The 19,101-nt window shown below is 45.6% G+C and overlaps 1 protein-coding gene across 1 annotated transcript in view; it reads left to right on the forward strand.

Annotated features, from left to right (window-relative positions):
* LOC309336527 (uncharacterized protein) overlaps positions 1–11,237 on the forward strand; it is a 29,795-nt gene extending 18,558 nt beyond the window's left edge. Inside the window, exons 6-7 of the mRNA XM_081852429.1 lie at positions 364–550; positions 6,068–11,237. Of these exons, the coding sequence (XP_081708555.1) occupies positions 364–550; positions 6,068–8,202 (2,322 nt within the window). The 3' untranslated portion in view covers positions 8,203–11,237. The remainder of the gene's footprint in view (positions 1–363; positions 551–6,067) is intronic.
* Positions 11,238–19,101: the final 7,864 nt, after the last annotated feature.

A 19,101-nucleotide genomic window follows, 5' to 3' on the forward strand; every position in this document is an offset into this window, starting at 1 on the left:
GCGAGGGAAGAGGGACGAGTGGGCGGATCCACTGCCTCTCCTAGGGGGTCCTGATGCAAGGCAGGGGCTTCCTCCTTCTCCATGCAAGGGCCACCCATGTATTCAGAGCAATCCTTTGCAAGTTAACTCTTAAGTTCCAAGGGATCTACTCTCAGGTCACTAATGTGCATAGCATGCCAGCCTTAGGAAGGGAGGTGGGACAGGCAGGTGAAAAGAATTGCCAAAGGTGTTTGAAAATGCGTGGGGGATCTTGGGAAGGGGGTGCCCAATTGGGGCTTCTCCAGGGACAGCAGAATGTCTTGGGCAGGAGAATCCCTGCAGGGGCTCTCAGACTCCCTTGGCTTCTTCTTCCCTCACTCCCAGGAAGCTGCAACTTGCTCTGGATTCTGCACTCCTCAGGAAGCTGAACCTGTAAACCTAGCTGAGACTGAACCTGCAACCCTGGCCAGGATGGAGGGAAGAAGATGGACAGGTGACCTGGTCAGGCTGTCTCCCGCATCCCTCCCCACAACCTCTGAGCATTCCCTCCCAGGACCCTTGGAGAAATCTGGTGAGTTCCAGGGGAGAGGAGATGGGGACAGGGATAGATGGGTGGTGGAGGGAGAAAGAGGAAAAGATGAAGAGGAGACAAATGGAAGGAAGTTCCTGACAAGAAGAAGGAAGGGGTGAGGCCTTCTCCGAAGCAGCTCTTTGTTTCTTGAATCCTTTTCCTAAAGTAGTGGGGGCAGATTTTCTTCCTCCAGGCTTTGAAATCTTAGGTGTTATTTCCATGGCAGGAATAACTGATGGTAATGAAGTTGCACACCAATCCTGAAAAATGGGTGAAGTGGGATGGAAATGTTTCCCATAATTATTTATAATTAATGTACATAAATTGTTTCTATTACTCTTATTTGTTATAGACAGGGTCAGAATCATACATTCCACCAGCATCAAAACACAGTAGATGCATACACCTCCCCAGTTTGGTGGGGTTAACGGACAAAGGACCCATTATCATGATACACAATTCCTGTGGCTGGAGGCTCTACACTTAGGATTGGGCATATAAAGTCCAAGAGCGTCTGGTATTATAAGCAAATTGTGTAAAATTGCCAATCTTACCGACTGGGGTTGTTTGTGAGAGTGAATGAGTGGGACAATAATTTTAGCGCCCCTGTGTAATGGCTTGGTTCTCCCACACAGACGTGAGACACCTCCCGTAGTAATTATCTCAAACTCATAAATCACTGTGGAGCTCAGTCTTCGGCCTGTTCATCCCAGCTTGCAGTTGCCGAGTCCTCCAGCAAAGAAGCCCCCACTTTCGCTTTCTTTTCCCATCTTCTTGCAGATTCTCTCGAACCTACGATTTTTTGGACAGGCTATTTCGGGGGCTCTGTGTCAGAGCTCAAACAGATAACAGTCTGTGCCCCCCCGCCAGCAACCCCTCTTCCTGCTCCTTGTTCTTTGCTCCTGCTGCAGCTTGGCTGCTCCTCCCCTGCTTCACATTCCAACTGAATCACATCTCTTGCGTTCTCAGGCTCTGTCAGCGGAGGCACGAGAGGCTTGAGATTCATGGAGCTGACACCCTGTAATTTTGTCCGTCCCTAAGCTTCCATGGAGACACTGTGGTACAACCTTGGTGCAAATTTCAAAATAAGTACACAAAGCCAACAAAGAGACTCAGAGGTTTATAGTGGCACCAGCTCTCCTGGTCTAGAGTCCACTTTGTCAGACTGCAGCCCACAAAAGCTTAGGGCATAATACAGCAGCCCACAAAAGCTTAGGCCTTTAAGGGCTGCAAAAGATGAATAAACAGAAGCGTAGTTCATCTATGGAATCCATCCTACAGGAGACAGTGAGAGCCAGCAACTTGGATAGCTTGAAAAAAAGGATAAGACTGACGTCTCTGCTCTGCCCTCGCGGTCCTAGGCAATAATGTGGCTTTTCGATGGAGTCCGGCACGCTTCCCTGCGCCCCACTGGACTCCTGTGGATTCCTCTCCGTCAGCTTCCTGTAGCAGAGTCGTCGCAGCGGTAGAAAACTGTTGCAATGTGTGTGTAATAAATCAGACTGCACACAAGCTTTCTTGCTTATCTCCAACAGTCTTTAATCGAGTAGAAAAACATCATAAATCAGCCCGGCGAAAGAGCCCACATCTTGCTGCCTCGCCGCAAAAGCGAAAGAAAAAACACACACAGAGAAACACTCCCCTCTGTGTACATAGCCACACCTCAGAATGTGAGACGTCACTCAGAACTGTTTAGCCCTGTAAGTTCTGATTATCTTCACACCCCCTCTCGTCTCGCATCCTGAGGGAAACTGTGAACACACATCTACAGACCTCTTTGAGTTCAACTCCCTTTGCATTGCCTCTCGCCCCTTTCTGGCATTTGTCTCAGGCAACCGTTGAACCTCCTCAAAACTCCCAGGTTCGCACTGTGCGAAACCAACCCACGCGCTGGTGACCTGAAACCTCTCAGGTGGAACTCCCTTCGTGGTGCGAGTGGACCGTCTGAGCACAATCCCAGGTGCTCCTTCTGACCCACTGGGGCCAGCAGGTGTGTCCTCTACATCAGAAGACTCCCCCTCTGACTTACTACGTCTTCGAACCTTCTGCACTTTGCTAACAGGAGACGAAGGCTCACTCTTGGGCTCTCTTTTAACAACCTGTGGAGATGCCCAAACCTGTTCTTGACCCTGTTCAGAGACTTGGTCCTCAGTAACAGGTTCAGCCTCTGGCTCTCTCTCCTCCTCAGAATCAGACAGACATTCTGAGAGAACGTCAGGACTCGCATGGATCCTTGACCAACCATTCTGCTCACAGAACTCAGCATGTTTACTGATCAGAAGCTTGGTCTGATCACCTTCTGGATATGCAAACCTCCACCCCTTTGTCGCAGGTTCATATCCACAGAAGATCATTTTCTGGAACCTCGGGTCACCTTTCTTTTGTTGAGCCTTTGGCACAGGCACCCAGGCCTGTGAACCAAACACACGGAAGAAATGCAGCTTCGGCTTCATTCCGTGGAGCAAGAAATACGGGGTGTTACCTACCACTGAATTGTAGGACCTGTTCATCGTGAAATTGGCTGCCTTCCAAGCCTCGCTCCAAAAACTCTGAGGCAAACTGGAGTCACACAGTAGAATCTCTGTTGCTTAAGCCAGAGCTTTACTCCTGAGCTCCGCCATGCCCCTCTCCTGAGGAGAAGTAGCACCCGTCACCTTGTGACGTATCCCCTTCTGACGGAAGAACTCTGCAGAGCGGACCCAGTAAACTCTGCACCTCGGTCACTCTTGAACCCCTGCACTTTGGTGGAGAACCGTAGTTCCACTACCACAACCCAATCTTTGATCAGTTGCGCTGCCTCGCCTTTCGTTCTCAGCGAGAAGCACCAGCCATTTTGGCTAAAATCATCTGTCAGCGTCAGCACAAACCTGGCCCCGCCCAGACTCGGCTTTGGCATGGGCCCAAAAAGGTCTGTGTGCACAAGCTCAAAAGGTTTTGTGGTTACCCTCTCCTTTCTGGGATAACCACCCTTTTACCTTTGCCTTTCTGCATGCCCTACAATCTAGGGATCGGTCACATGTTTTTATCCTGCACCCTACTGTGTACTGGGGCAACTTTTCAATATCTTCCCAAGAGCCATGTGACATTCTTTTGTGCCACAAGTGAGCACATGAATCATGAGTGGGAACGTTTGCACACTTCGCCTGTGCTCCCTCAGCGTCCCCCTCATCCTCCAGAGGTGTCTCCAGAACAGAGATTGTTCTGACATGCAACACTGACGAGTTGTCTCCCACCCCTGGAAATAGAACAGACATCATTTTCAAAGCAAACCTTGTACCCCTCCTGTAAGAGACAAGATACAGATAAAAGACAGTGTTTCATCTCAGGCACAACGTAGACCTCCAGCTCTGCCTGCAAGAAAGAAACAAAAACATTTGCCACGTTAGACAAAGGCCTCTGTGACCCATCAGCAAATACAACTGTTTTCCCAGCTGAAACAGCTCTGCAGTTCCACATTTCGACACCAGGTGTCGCTGTTATCAGGTGATGGCTGGCTCCAGAGTCAATGACCCAGCGCATCATTCTGTCCTCTCTGGAGTTGTCCTTAAGTGTTGCCATGGAGGCAGTTAGGTGATAAGGACCGTCTTCGCTCCCTGAGTCACGTCCTCCCTTCGCTTTCCCATGCTGGTCTCCTCTCCTGGACTGGCTGCCATGGGAAACGACCTTGGAGACATCCTGCCCGGCCTCTCTGGCTCTCTGCGGACAGGATCTACGCAGATGGTTAACTGAACCACAGACAAAACATTGACGAGTGGAAAAAGCCTGAACTGTGCCTTCCGCTGGCCTGCCCCCCCCTCTGCAACCAGATGGGCTCCCTGTGCCAGCTCGGCCCTCTCTGATACGGCGTTCCTGTTCGTCACTCAAGCGTCCTGTCACATATGCCAGCGTAAGATCTGCGGGATTCATTGATTCCAAAGTTAGACTCAAATTGTCATAACTTTTGTTCAAAGAGCTGAACAAAATATAAACTTTCAGTTCCTCAGAAAAGATAACATGCAACAGCCTCAACTGGTTGAAAACAGAGAGCATCTCAGTTACATGTTGTCTGATGCTGTCACCTGGATGCAGCTTCATCTCAAACAAGCGTCTGGTAGTGTGGATCTTTGCCCCAGCTGTGGTCCTGTGGTGCACTCTTTCTAGTGACTGGTAGGCCTCATGAGCAGTCTCCAGCCCCTCTACCAAAGGTAGCTGCGAACCCTCCAAAATGAGCACGATAGCTCCCAGGGCTTTGTGATTTTTTCTCTGCGAAGCATGGGCAGTTGCAATATCTGCTGCCGAAGCACCAGCCGCCGCTTGCTGTGGAGGCCCTTGGACGGCCTCCCACAGACCCTTGGCTACCAGCCATGCCTTCAGCTTCTTACTCCACTCCTCCCAATTATTTCTGTTCAATTTTTCGAACGGGACGGCGTACGATTCATGGCTGTCTGCCATCTTCTCCCCCGGGGCTGAGTGTACTCACGTAACAGCAGCAGCTCCTCCAGCACCCGGTCCTCGGAGATCCGATCCTCCCAGCGAGCTTCACTGCCTCAAACGTTAGGCAGGACTCCAGCTGGCTTCAGCTTCCCCTCAGCTGGCTTTCACACACACCTGCACGACTTGGCAACAGTTTCAAACGCTTGGCTGACCTCCATAACCTGTGGCTTTTGGATGGAGTCCGGCACGCTTCCCTGCGCCCCACTGGACTCCCGTGGATAGCTCTCCGTCAGCTTCCTGTAGCAGAGTCGTCGCAGCGGTAGAAAACTGTTGGAATGTGTGTGTAATAAATCAGGCTGCACGCAAGCTTTCTTGCTTATCTCCAACAGTCTTTAATCGTGTAGAAAAACATCATAAATCAGCCCGGCGAAAGAGCGCACATCTTGCTGCCTCGCCGCAAAAGCGAAAGAAAAAAAACACACAGAGAAACATTCCCCTCTGTAAATATAGCCACGCCTCAGAATGTGAGACGTCACTCAGAACTGTTTAACCCTGTAAGTTCTGATTCTCTTCACAAATAACGCTTCTTAATACTAATTTCTGGAAAGCACCGGAAGGCAGAGAAGACTCTTGTGTTCCAGTCCTGCTTGCCGGTTTCCCACAGGCATCTGGTTGGCCTCTGTGAGAAGAGGATGCTGGACTAGGTGGGCCTTTGCCTGATCCAGCAGGCTCTTCTTAGGTTCCAATATATTGCAATATTTTTACAGTTAAATGTAGCACTTAAGTTTTACTTATTTCACAAAGGAGACACTGTTACTCGAGCCTGAGATCATTCACTTGAGAAATAAAAATAGAGATGTGTCTAATAAACCAGTTCCAGCATAGATCTGTATTATAAAACGATGCTGCCTTATTAAGTTTGAATAGAGCGATCATGTTTTGCTCTTGCCACTGTCTCATCAGCTTTGCAAAAAATTTGGAACCTAGAGAGGACAGTGGAGAATGAAGATGTTACAATGAGAGAAGGTGCAGATTGGGATGGACAGGTGTTCAGTTCCCTTTTTGTCTTTCTTGAAAGTCTAACAGGATTCTCTTTCCTCCCAGACTCCCAAACAGGTGAGGAAGATGAAAGTCAGAATTCTATGGAGCCACATGAGAATTTATGGGGGAAAACAAAGAAATTGAGGATACAACAAAAAAGTCGCAAAGGAGAGAAACTATTTGAATGTACGGCATGTGGAAAGAGCTTCAGTGATAGTGGAGCACTTAGGATACACCAACGAACTCACACAGGGGAGAAACCATTTAAATGTATTGAATGTGGAAAGAGTTTTAGCATAAGCAGAGCACTTAGAATACACCAACGAACTCACACAGGGGAGAAACCATTTGAATGTATTGAATGTGGAAAGAGTTTTAGCATAAGCAGAGCACTTAGAATACACCAACGAACTCACACAGGGGAGAAACCATTTGAATGTATTGAATGTGGAAAGAGTTTTAGCATAAGCAGAGCACTTAGAATACACCAACGAACTCACACAGGGGAGAAACCATTTAAATGTATTGAATGTGGAAAGAGTTTTAGCATAAGCAGAGCACTTAGAATACACCAACGAACTCACACAGGGGAGAAACCATTTGAATGTATTGAATGTGGAAAGAGCTTCAGTCGATATGATACACTTAAAATACACCAACGAACTCATACAGGGGAGAAACCATTTAAATGTGTTGAATGTGGAAAGAGTTTCAGCCAAAGCACAGCACTTAGAATACACCACCGAACTCACACAGGGGAGAAACCATTTGAATGTTTTGAGTGTGGAAAGAGCTACAGTCAAAATGAAACACTTAGAAGACACCAACGAACTCACACAGGGGAGAAACCATTTAACTGTATTGAATGTGGAAAGAGCTTCAGTACAAGTGGGAAACTTAGAAGACACCAACAAAGTCACACGAGGGAGAAACCATTTCAATGTATGGAATGTGGAAAGAGCTTCAGTGATAGGGGATCACTTAGAATACACCAACGAACTCACACAGGGGAGAAACCATTTAAATGTGTGGAGTGTGGTAAGAGCTTCAGTGATAGTGGAAATCTTAGAACACACCAAAGAATTCACACAGGGGAGAAACCATTTGAATGTTTTGAGTGTGGAAAGAGCTTCAGTGGTAGTGGAGCACTTAAAATACACCAACAAACTCACACAGGGGAGAAACCATTTAAATGTATTGAATGTGGAAAGAGCTTCAGTACAAGTGGGAAACTTAGAAGACACCAACAAAGTAACACGAGGGAGAAACCATTTCAATGTATGGAATGTGGAATGAGCTTCAGTGATAGTGGAGCACTTAGAATACACCAACGAACTCACACAGGGGAGAAACCATTTAAATGTATTGAATGTGGAAAGAGCTTCAGTACAAGTGGGATACTTAGAAGACACCAACAAAGTCACACGAGGGAGAAACCATTTCAATGTATGGAATGTGGAAAGAGCTTCAGTCGAAATGATACACTTAGAATACACCAACGAACTCATACAGGGGAGAAACCATTTAAATGTGTTGAATGTGGAAAGAGTTTCAGCAAAAGCGCAGCACTTAGAATACACCAACGAACTCACACAGGGGAGAAACCATTTGAATGTTTTGAGTGTGGAAAGAGCTTCAGTGATAGTGGATCATTTAGAATACACCAACGAACTCACACAGGGGAAAAACCATTTAAATGTATTGAATGTGGAAAGAGCTTCAGTGATAGTGGATCACTTAGAATACACCAACGAACTCACACAGGGGAGAAACCATTTAAATGTATTGAATGTGGAAAGAGTTTCAGTACAAGTGGGAAACTTAGAAGACACCAACAAAGTCACACGAGGGAGAAACCATTTCAATGTATGGAATGTGGAAAGAGCTTCAGTGATAGGGGATCACTTAGAATACACCAACGAACTCACACAGGGGAAAAACCATATAAATGTATTGAATGTGGAAAGAGCTTCAGTGAAAGGGGATCACTTAGAAGACACCAACGAACTCACACAGGGGAGAAACCATTTAAATGTATGGAATGTGGAAAGAGCTTCAGTACAAGTGGGAGCCTTAGAATACACCAACGAACTCATACAGGGGAGAAACCATTTAAATGTTTTGAATGTGGAAAGAGTTTCAGTGAAAGTGGGAAACTTAGAATACACCAACGAACTCATACAGGGGAGAAACCATGAAAATGTATTGAATGTGGAATATGGAGCACTTAGAAGACATCAACGAACTCACATGGGGAAAATCACAGATACTTTAATAAACGGTATAGGTGTTTTTTACGTTTCCTTCTATGCTTCCTTGCAATACTGATAAAATCAAACCACCCCAATGCTTTCAGCCCCAGAAGAGGAGCTCCCCTTGGTGTCAGGGGAGGGGTCCAAGGGAGCATCTGAATCCCTGCCATTCCTTCTGTCCCTGGCCCCTTCCCCTCCTCTCTCTGCCATCCCAGGGCCACTCTTGACTCCACAGCAGGAGACTGGATCTGTCTGTGATGGTGAGATGTCCTGGCCGGTTGAAGGACCACTTCCTGTTTCCTGCAGCTCCATCCTTCTTTCTCATGCAAGGTGGAGTCATGAAGCAGGCAAAGACTGAGCACACCTAAGGGTGGCGCAGTGGGTGGGTGGGATTCTGCTTAACCTTTCCCTGTCTGCTCCTTTTTTGGATCCAAATCCCCCCACAAAAAGGGGCTTTGTGAGGGCCCAATCAGTGTTATGGAGCTGCACTGAAAATCATTGCTTTGTGACTGTAAGAGGCCCTTCTCAAAAAAAGAAGCATCAAGAGAATTTAAGCTACAGAATTTAAATCAAACAGATAATTACAAAAAAAGAAAGCAGTCTGGTGCCACATTGCGTAGGAGTTACTTTAACACATGGGGCTGCCTTTAAAAAGAGCTCAGAAACTTCAATGGCTCAAAGAGCTGCAGACACTTTGCTGACCAGGGCTGGCTATAGGCAGCATAGGACTCCCATATTAGAGCAGCTCCGTCTGTTTCTGGACACAATCAATGTGTCCACAAGAAGAGGAAGATAGATTTGGAGTGCCGCATTTTCAAAAAAGATGGACACAGGACTATTTCTTTGTGGAGCTGAAAGGCATGCCCGTGTGCCACATTTGTGGTGAGGTCCTCTCCGTCCTGAAGAAGGCCAACCTGCAGAGGCACCACAGGACAAAGCACATCCAGTACCAGGAGTTCCAAGGGCAGCTGTGCCTGGAGAAGGTCAAGGTGCTGAAAACAGACCTGTTGGGTAACCTGTGGCCCCTCCAGATGATGTGATATTGCAACTCACGTCTTCTTTAGCCGTTGGCCACGCTGGCTGGGGCTCATGGGAGCTGGAGTCCAAGGATCTAGGTCCACAAATGCCGGGGACATTTCAAATCTCTCCTCAGTCGTGAAGCCGATTGGGCGACTTAAAGCTGGTCACCATCTTTATGCAAAACCTCCCTCGCAGGGTTGCTGTGTGCGTGAAAGCAATATATCTTGTGGTGGGCTTGATGAGGGGAGTGTGGAACAGAAATGTAATTCATAGATAAGAAGACAGGAAATAATTCTGAATCTGACTGAAAATAAAGGATTCTTTGTCTCCAAATTGCATATAGCAAGCACCTGTGTTGTTGAACTCTAGCTGAAGTCTCAGCATCTGGTTCCTCAGCACTCTGCACTCTCTCTCTGGAAACCTCCAGTTGTCAGGTGACAGGAACCAGCCAATGCCTCCCAGTTCGGAAACAGTCTGCCAAGAGCTGAGATTGGAAGTGGACAACCAAGGAAACTTAGGGGAGCATTTTCATTTCCATGCCTATGAATATTGAATTGAATGAATTCATCTGATGTGTTCAAAATAGTAGAGAAAATTTATGGATGACACCACCTTGGGATAGTTTTGACAGGAATTCGGGGAACTAGGAATATTTTTAGTTCCATCTGGGTTGATGGATCAGCAAATAGCTAGAGAGGATTAAGGGGTGGGGGCGGGAATCAGGCCTTGTTTCTCATGTGACAGATAACCGATTCCACAGGTCTTAAATGTGACCATTTACGACACAAGATCTACCCACCAGGGAAGAATGGCAGATGAAGGTGATGGACTATATGGAACTGGTGGAAATGACTGGCAGGATCCGAGACCAGGGAGAAGAGTCGGTGGAAGAAGATTGGAAGAAATTTAAAGACTATTTACAGAAACATTGTAAAATTAATGAATGTTAGAAAGATATTGGAATGAACTTATGTGGTTTTAGCAGAAATGTTATAAAGGATTAGGAAAAAATAGACTGTTAATTGGTGAAACGAGGGAAAGTAAAGTTATATCATATTAAGATAAATTACAGGACAAAAATTGTAAAAGATGGAAAGGATTTGCTGAAATAGTTAACCGAAGTAGAATATAAAAAAGGGAGGTGTGAGGAGGTCAAGAAAACAAGCTAACGAATGATAAGTTATAGGAAGATTCGATGTGTTATTTTTTTAATGGACTTTATTTTTCTGTTTTTGTATTTTTTTCTTTTTTTCTTTGCTTGTTATGATGTGTTGTTTTTGATGTTGTTTAATATGATGTTATTATTTTTTCTTTTTGTAACCTTTAAAACCTTAATAAATATTATTAAAAATAAATAAATAAATGTGACCATTTGCTGCCTCCCAAAATTATGCTTAAGCCTTTCCCCTCCCCCCCAAAAAACAACAACAACTCAAACATGGTAGCTGGTCTTGTCAAACGGGCCAATATAAGGTTCATTTGGCAAGTTTGTTGTTGTTTAGTCGTTTATTTGTGTCCGACTCTTCATGACCCCATGGACCAGAGCGCGCCAGGCATTCCTGTCTTCTGCTGCCTCCCGCAGCTTGGTCAAACTCATGTTCGTAGCTTTGAGGACAGTGTCCAACCATCTTGTCCTCTGTCGTCCCCTTCTCCGTGTGCCCTCCATCTTTCCCAACATCAGGGGGGTCTTTTCCAGGGAGTCTTCTCTTCCCATGAGGTGGGCAAAGTATTGAAACCTCAGCTTCAGTATGTGTCCTTCCAGTGAGCACTCAGGGCTGATCTCCTTCAGAATGGATAGGTTTGATCTTCTTGCAGTCCATGGGACTCTCAAGAGTCTCCTCCAGCACCATAATTCTTTTTTTAAAAATAAATAATATTTATTAAAATTTCAAAGAATTACAAAAAGAAAAAGAAATCAGAAAAAAACAAAGTACAGAAAAATAAAAACAATTAAATACAAATCAATCTTTACATGTCTTTCATTTACTTGTTTCCCTGACCTCCTCACACCTCCCTTTTTTGTATTCTAGTTCAATTGGTTACTTCAGCAAATCCTTTCCATTTTTGCTTTTATCTTAATGATTTATCTTAATATATTGTAACTTTACATTCTCACCTATTCATGATCTAATTTTACCTAATTCTATAACATTACTGCTAAAACCGCATAACTTCATTCCAGCATCCTTCTAACATTCCTTAATTTTACAATGTTTCTGTAGATAGTATTTAAATTTCTTCCAATCTTCTTCTGCCGACTCTTCTCCCTGGACTCGGATTCTGCCAGTCATTTCCGCCAGTTCCATGTACTCCATCACCTTCATCTGCCATTCTTCCCGGGTGGGTAGATCTTGTTTCTTCCAATACTTTGCAATAAGTATTCTTGCTGCTGTTGTAGCATACATTTAAAAAATTCTATCCTTTAACACCAACTGACCGACCATGCCCAGGAGAAAGGCCTCTGGTTTCTTCAGAAAGGTATATTTAAATACCTTTTTCATTTCATTATAGATCATCTCCCAGAAAGCCTTAATCCTTGGGCACATCCACCAAAGGTGAAAGAATGTACCTTCAGTCTCTTTACATTTCCAACATTTATTGTCAGGCAAATGATATATTTTTGCATGCCTAACTGGTGTCATGTACCACCTGTATATCATTTTCATAATATTCTCTCTTAAGGCATTACATGCCGTGAACTTCATACCTGTGGTCCATAACTATTCCCAGTCAGCCAGCATAATGTTGTGTCCCACATCTTGTGCCCATTTAATCATAGCAGATTTAACCGTTTCATCCTGAGTGTTCCATTTCAACAGCAAGTTATACATTCTTGACAGAGTCTTAGTTTGGGGGTCTAACAGTTCTGTTTCCATTTTTTTTTTTCCACCTGGAAGCCAATCTTCTTGTCCAAATTGTATGCCTCCATTATTTGGTAATAATGAAGCCAATCTCGCACTTTGTTTTTTAGTTTTTCATAGCTCTGCAATTTTAATTTATCTCCCTCTTGTTCCAAAATTTCCCAATATTTCGGCCATTTGGCCTCCATATTGAGCTTTTTCTGAGCCTTCGCTTCCATTGGTGACAACCACCTTGGGGGTTTATTTTCAAATAAGTCCTTATATCTTATCCAGACATTAAATATTGCTTTCCTGACAATATGGTTTTTAAACGCTTTCTGTGCTTTGACCTTATCATACCACAAATATGCATGCCACCCAAATACATTATTGAAACCTGCTAAATCCAAAATGTCTGAGTTTTCAAGAAGCAGCCATTCTTTCAGCCAGCAAAAAGCAGCTGATTCATAGTAAAGTTTAAGGTCTGGCAGGGCAAATCCACCTCTTTCTTTTGCATCAGTTAGTCTTTTAAATTTTATTCTGGGCTTCTTGCCCTGCCAGACAAATCTAGAAATATCTCTCTGCCATTTCTTGGCAATACATTCATTTTTATCACAGCAATACGGCCTAGCAATGAAAGCTTCAGATTTGACCATATTTCTAAATCCTTTTTCACTTCCGTCCAGCATTTTTCATAATTATCTTTGAATAAATTCACATTCTTGGCAGTCATATTAACCCCCAGGTATTTCACTCTCTTAACCAATGTTAAACCTGTCTCCTTCTGAAACCTCTCCCTCTCAGTCACTGTTAGATTTTTCTCTAAGACCTTAGTTTTTAACTTACTCAACTTGAATCCTGCAACCTGACCAAATTCTTGAATCAGTTCCAATACTCTTTTAGTACTAGATTCTGGCTCCTGTAATGTCAATACTAGATCACCAGCAAATGCTTTCAATTTGTACTGTTTGGCTCCGACTTGTATACCGTTAACCAATTGGTCCCTTCTAATCATATTTAAGAGAACCTCCAGGACCGATATAAAAAGCAATAGGGAAATTGGGAACCTTGTCGTGTTCCCTCCAGCACCATAATTCAAAAGCATCAATTCTCCATCGATCAGCCTTCTTTATGGTCCGGCTCTCACTTCCATACATCACTACTGGGAAAACCATAGCTTTAACTATACAGACCTTTGTTGGCAAGGTGATATCTCTGCTTTTTAAGATGCTGTCTAGGTTTGTCATTGCTTTTCTCCCAAGAAGCAGGCGCTTTTTAATTTCGTGACTGCTGTCACCATCTGCAGTGATCATGGAGCCCAAGAAAGTAAAATCTCTCACTGCCTCCATTTCTTCCTCTTCTATTTGCCAGGAGGTGATGGGACCAGTGGCCATCATCTTCGGTTTTTTGATGTTGAGCTTCAGACCATATTTTGCGGTCTCCTCTTTCACCCTCATTAAGAGGTTAATTCCTCCTTGCTTTCTGCCATCAAGGTTGTGTCATCTGCATATCTGAGGTTGTTGATATTTCTTCCGGCAATCTTAATTCTGGCTTGGGATTCATCCACTCCAGCCTTTCGCATGTTGAATTCCGCATATAAGTTAAATAAGCGGGGAGCAATATACAGCATTGTTGTAAAGGTAAAGTAAAGGTACCCCTGCCCGTACGGGCCAGTTTTGCCAGACTCTAGGGTTGTGCGCTCATCTCACTCTATAGGCCGGGAGCCAGCGCTGTCCGCAGACACTTCCGGGTCACGTGGCCAGCGTGACAAGCCGCATCTGGCCGGCCAGCGTAGCACACGGAACTGTTGGGATACTGCCAGGGAGATAAAGTCCATCTGAGCCCCCATGCCGGGTGCCGGACGATCCATCGACCTCCCGTAGATTCAGTATCAGCAATTAGCGACACGAAGCCTAAGAAATAGCTTGCCACATTCTTGGGCTGGTGCACACTCTGCCAGCAGAATTCACACAGCAAAAGTTGCACTCAGGAGAGTATCATTTAGAATGTTTATTCAGCGTTGGTCAGAACAAAGAACAAACATGACTGCCTGCTAGCGTGTTCTGGCGCAGAGAGAGAGAAAACGAAAGCAATAGCAAACATAAACATCCTGTAAAAGGAAATGCGCAGACTCTGTGACTCACAAGCCTGCTCTCTCTTAAGTTGGAACAGAAATATCCTAACATCCTCCCCCTTTCCGTGTAACCTGTAGTACCTGTGGTTCAACCCAATTGCAACCTCTGTACGTAAACCTTAAGTTGTTCTCTGTTAACAACCTTAGACAACAGATCAGCAGGAATTTCATTTCCTGCCATGTAGGACACCTGAATCAGTCCTTTCTGAATACACTCTCTTGCACGATGTAGCTTAATCTGCAAGTACTTGGTTCTTTGCTTGCAACTCTCTGAGTTCAGCAAAGCCAAACAGGATCTATTGTCTTGATACACTTGTATAGGACATTTCACAGTAACCCCAATGTCCTTAAACAGTTGCATCAACCATTCACAATCCATGAGTGAAAATGACAAAGCATTGAGTTCTGCTTCACAGGAACTTAGGCTCACTGTCGTCTGCTTTTTGCACAGCCAGTCAAACAGACAGTGGTTGTACATGTAGCACACTCCAGAAGTGCTTGTACCATCCGTGGTGTCACTTCCAAAACTTGCATCTGCAAAGATTTCAATACCTCCAGTCTTCTGACTGGTGAACCTCAGCCTGTAGTGCATAGTCCCTTTCAAATAGCGGGCTATGCGCTTCAGAGCTTTCCAATCCTGAACAGTAAAATTGTTAGCATGTCTGCTAAGCAGGTTAGTGCTTACAGCAATGTCAGGTCTTGAGCTGTTACAGATAGGTAGCCGTGTAGGTCTGCCATAGTCAAAACAAACAAATTTTTTCCTTCCAGTAGCACCTTAAAGACCAACTAAGTTAGTTCTCGGTATGAGCTTTCATGTGCATGCACACGAAAGCTCATACCAAGAACTAACTTAGTTGGTCTTTAAGGTGCTACTGGAAGGTCTTGAGCATCTAGCAATGAAATTCAACTTGCCTAGAATGCATCTGTACAGCGTAGTGTCAGAAAACGCTTCAGCAGTACCATCTACCTGGTAACCTGTCACCATCGGTGTGTCTGCTGGGTTTGCATCAACCAAATTCAACCTGGTTAATACATCAGCAATTTTCTGTGTTTGGTGTACCAGAAAATTACCTGCTTGGTCCCTCTCCACCTGCAGAGAAAGATAGTTGGATACCTCACCAAGATCCTTCATGTCAAAGTGCTCCTTCAGTTGAGCTAGGGTGCTTTGGTAAAAAGCCTGATTCTTCCAAAACATCAAAAGATCATCAACAAAACATAAACAATACAGTTTGTTTTGCCCCTCCTCCTTGACAAACACACATGGATCAGCTTTGCCCTGGTGAAAACCTAGAGAAAGCAATGTCTCAGTGAGTTTTGTGTTCCAACACCTGGCACTCTGCTTGAGACCATATAAGGATTTCTGCAGTTTACAGACCATTCCCTTCTGTATCTGCATTCCATCAGGTGGAAGCATGTACAGCTGCTCCTCCAAAATCCCATACAAAAAAGCTGTATTAATGTCATGATGGGAAACATGCAGTTTCTCCTCTGCAGCTGTCTTGAGCATCAGCCGAATGCTCTCATATTTGACGGTGGGCGAGTAGGTCTCGTGGTAATCCTGTCCTGGTACCTGTGAAAAACCTCTGGCAACCAATCTGGCTTTGTGTCTGACAACCTCGCCATTCTGATCTGTCTTGGCCTTGAAGACCCATTTGCTGCCAACCAGTCTCATTCCTGGGACTACCGGTACCAATTCCCAAGTTTGGTTCCTATTCAAGGAATCAACTTCAGCCTTCATGGCATTTAGCCAAGGCTCAGCATCTTTAGAGGTTAACTCCTGAACCTATTTGAAGCTTGAAGGTTCCCACACCTTCTCTGAGCTACTAAGAACAGCAGTTGCCGTCTTAGCAAACTCATCAGCAAATCTCTTTGGAGGTCTGCCTTTGGTCGCCCTTTCAGACCTGCGAACTAGACGTAAGTCTTCTGGATTCATCTCCTCCTTCTTAGGAGAAAAGTGACCAATGGTGAACAGTGGTTCTTCCAGTTCATTGTCAGACGCATCAGATGGTCTGACTGAGGCCTTTGCGCTCTTGCAGTCTGCTGTGTCATCACTGTCACTGACAGCAGCAGCAGCGCCACCAACTGAACTGGAATCCGAACTCTGATCATCATCCTGATCCTCATCCTCAGCTTTCTCAACATTATCTGGTTTGTGCACACCACCTCCATCCTCCTCTGGGTAACTCTGGAAAATTCCCACATTTCCCCCCCACTTTGGATTGTACTCCACACTCTTGGTGAACTTAATGGACTTAGAGTTAGTCATCCATATTCTGTATGCACCTTTTTCGTACCCCATGAACAAACCATGTGCCCCACGCTTCCCAAGCTTGTTGCTTTGTGGGGTGTGTACCCACATGTCAGAACCAAAGATTTTCATGTGCTTGACGTTCGGTTTCTTACCAAACATCTTCTCGTACGGAGTGCAACCTATGGGTGATGACAGTCTCCGATTAACGGTATAAACAACCGTTGACAGAGCTTCCCCCCAAAACTTCTCAGGGAGGTTGGCATCATGCAACAAGGTTTTCAGGCCTTGAAGCAAAGTTTGATTTGCTCGCTCCGCAAGTCCATTCATCCATGGCGATCTAGGCGTTGACAAGTCATGCTGGATTCCCTTCTCAGTCAGGAAAGCTTCAAACTGCTGAGAAGTGAACTCCCCGCCCCGATCGGTAAAAAGACAGCCGATACGTTTACCACGAACATTCTCCAACCAAGCACAGAATGCCTTGAACTTAGGGAATGCTTGCGATTTCTGCTCAAGCATAAACACATGAATGTACCTGGAAAAAGAATCAATTAGAACCATGAAGTACCTTGCTACTCCCAAAGATGGCGCAAGTGGACCAACCAGGTCTGCGAGCACTAGCTGGTAGGGTTTGGAAGCCTGCCTGCTAGACTCCTTGCCTTTTGGAGCAACCTTCACCTTGTTCTCTGCACAAGATACACATTTCATGTGATACTTACAAGGTTTGATGTTCAAACCTTCAACCAACTCTGGCATCTTGGCTAGCGCTTGCCAAGAGAGGTGACAAAATCTTCGATGTGCATCGTGAATGCATCCTGCATGAAGAACTTTGTTAGTTTGTGCAACACAACAAGAATCAGCATTAGACACAACAGCATTGTCATCATAAGTTATACAGAATAAACCATCCATAAACTTTGCATGCAAAACGTCCTCTTTGCCTTTCCTGATGACACAGACGCTCCTCTTGAAGGAAATCTCAAAACCACACCCAGTCAGCTGTGGGACACTTAGCAAATTGTCCGCAGCTCCTGGAACATAAAGTACATTACTGATGGTTGTATGCAAACTTGCAAGTTTAACAGTCCCTTCTGCAATTTGCAACGTCCTTCCATCAGCCAGGTGGATCTCTCCGTCTTGCGGTGTGAAGGAGATAAACAGGTGTCTATCCTTTGATAAATGGCGCCTGGCGCCTGAGTCCACAATAAACCTGGCTTTTGGAGCAGTCTTTTCAGCAAGCAAAACCTTGTTTTCCACCGGCATAGGCTTTTGCAGCTTGTCCCCCTGCTCCTGGCCATCAGACTTGCCTTTAGCCTTTGGTGAAGCAGTGCCAGCAAACAACGCTTTGTTTTCCACTGGCGTGGGCTCTTCACCCCCCCCCCTCTGCTTCGGGCCATCTGCAGGCATCTGTCTTTGTTTACCTCTGGCCTTCCGGCCTCTGCAAAGACGATGACCTTGGCTCCCACGAGAAACAGAGCTCTCAGCTGCCGACTCCTTGGCTCCCCCTGGAGGCTGGAATGCTGCCTGGGCTGACATCACAGTCTGCTCCCTCTGCAGTTTGCAACGGGTGCCCTCTGCATCCCTGCATTCACTCGCATTCTGGGAAACAGCCAGGACCTCCGATGCACTCACACCCTGGGCATTCAGACTCTGAGCTGGGACGATTGGCAGATGGGCAGCTTTCAAAACATTCCACATCTTAGGTGTCATCACGTTGCCAGCAAGAGTTTTTATTTCCTCTAGAGAGACGGACAAGACGATTATGTCAATGGCCCTCGAATCCTGGGCCCTCCATTTATCTGTCAGAGGAACTGGAGGGGCTTGAGACACAGTATGCCATACTCCATACTGACGCAGCAAACTCTCACACCATTTTGCCCAGGTCTGATCATTTTTTTCATTTAACTTAGGGCATTCAGCAGCTTGGAAAAATTCCATTTCAGGTTTTTCTTGAGCCCGAGCCTCTCTCTTTACCTCAAAGAGTCCTTATCTTGGCAGCTCTGGCTCGGCTCCCAGGGCAATTAAGATACCACTCCGGCGGGAAGGTAAACGGCGTTTCTGTGCGCTGCTCTGGTTCACCAGAAGTAGTTTAGTCATGCTGGCCACATGACCCAGAAGCTGTACGCCGGCTCCGGCGGCCAGTAAAGTGAGATGAACGCCGCAACCCCAGAGTTGTCTACATCTGGGTCTAATGGTCAGGGGTCCCTTTACCTTTACCTTTACTTGAAGGACCAAACCAAGAATTACAACTATCTCTTCCTCAAAATGGTTCAGCCTCCGCCACCTTTACTGCAGTCAACTGAAGGCAACCAACTATGCCCTGGGCCCCCCGATCTTTCTCACTGCCAATGAAAACTAATAAATGAAAAGGAAGAGAAGCTACCTGTCAGGGGTTCAGGAGCAGAGACACAGGAGGGGGAGCAAATGGAGAGCGAGGAGGAGGAATCCGAGGGGGTTTAGGCAGTGACAGTGGTCAGAGGGATTCCACGAGCCTCTCCAGCGAATCGGAAGATTCACAGAAGGGAGCGCCGATGGCCAGGGCGAGGAGGTGCCAAGAGGGAAACCCCAGAAGGAAGGGGCCAGCGGGGACTCCCTGAGCAGCA

This window comes from Podarcis erhardii (assembly GCF_964252035.2).
Source record: "Podarcis erhardii genome assembly, chromosome: 2".
Taxonomy (NCBI): domain Eukaryota; kingdom Metazoa; phylum Chordata; class Lepidosauria; order Squamata; family Lacertidae; genus Podarcis; species Podarcis erhardii.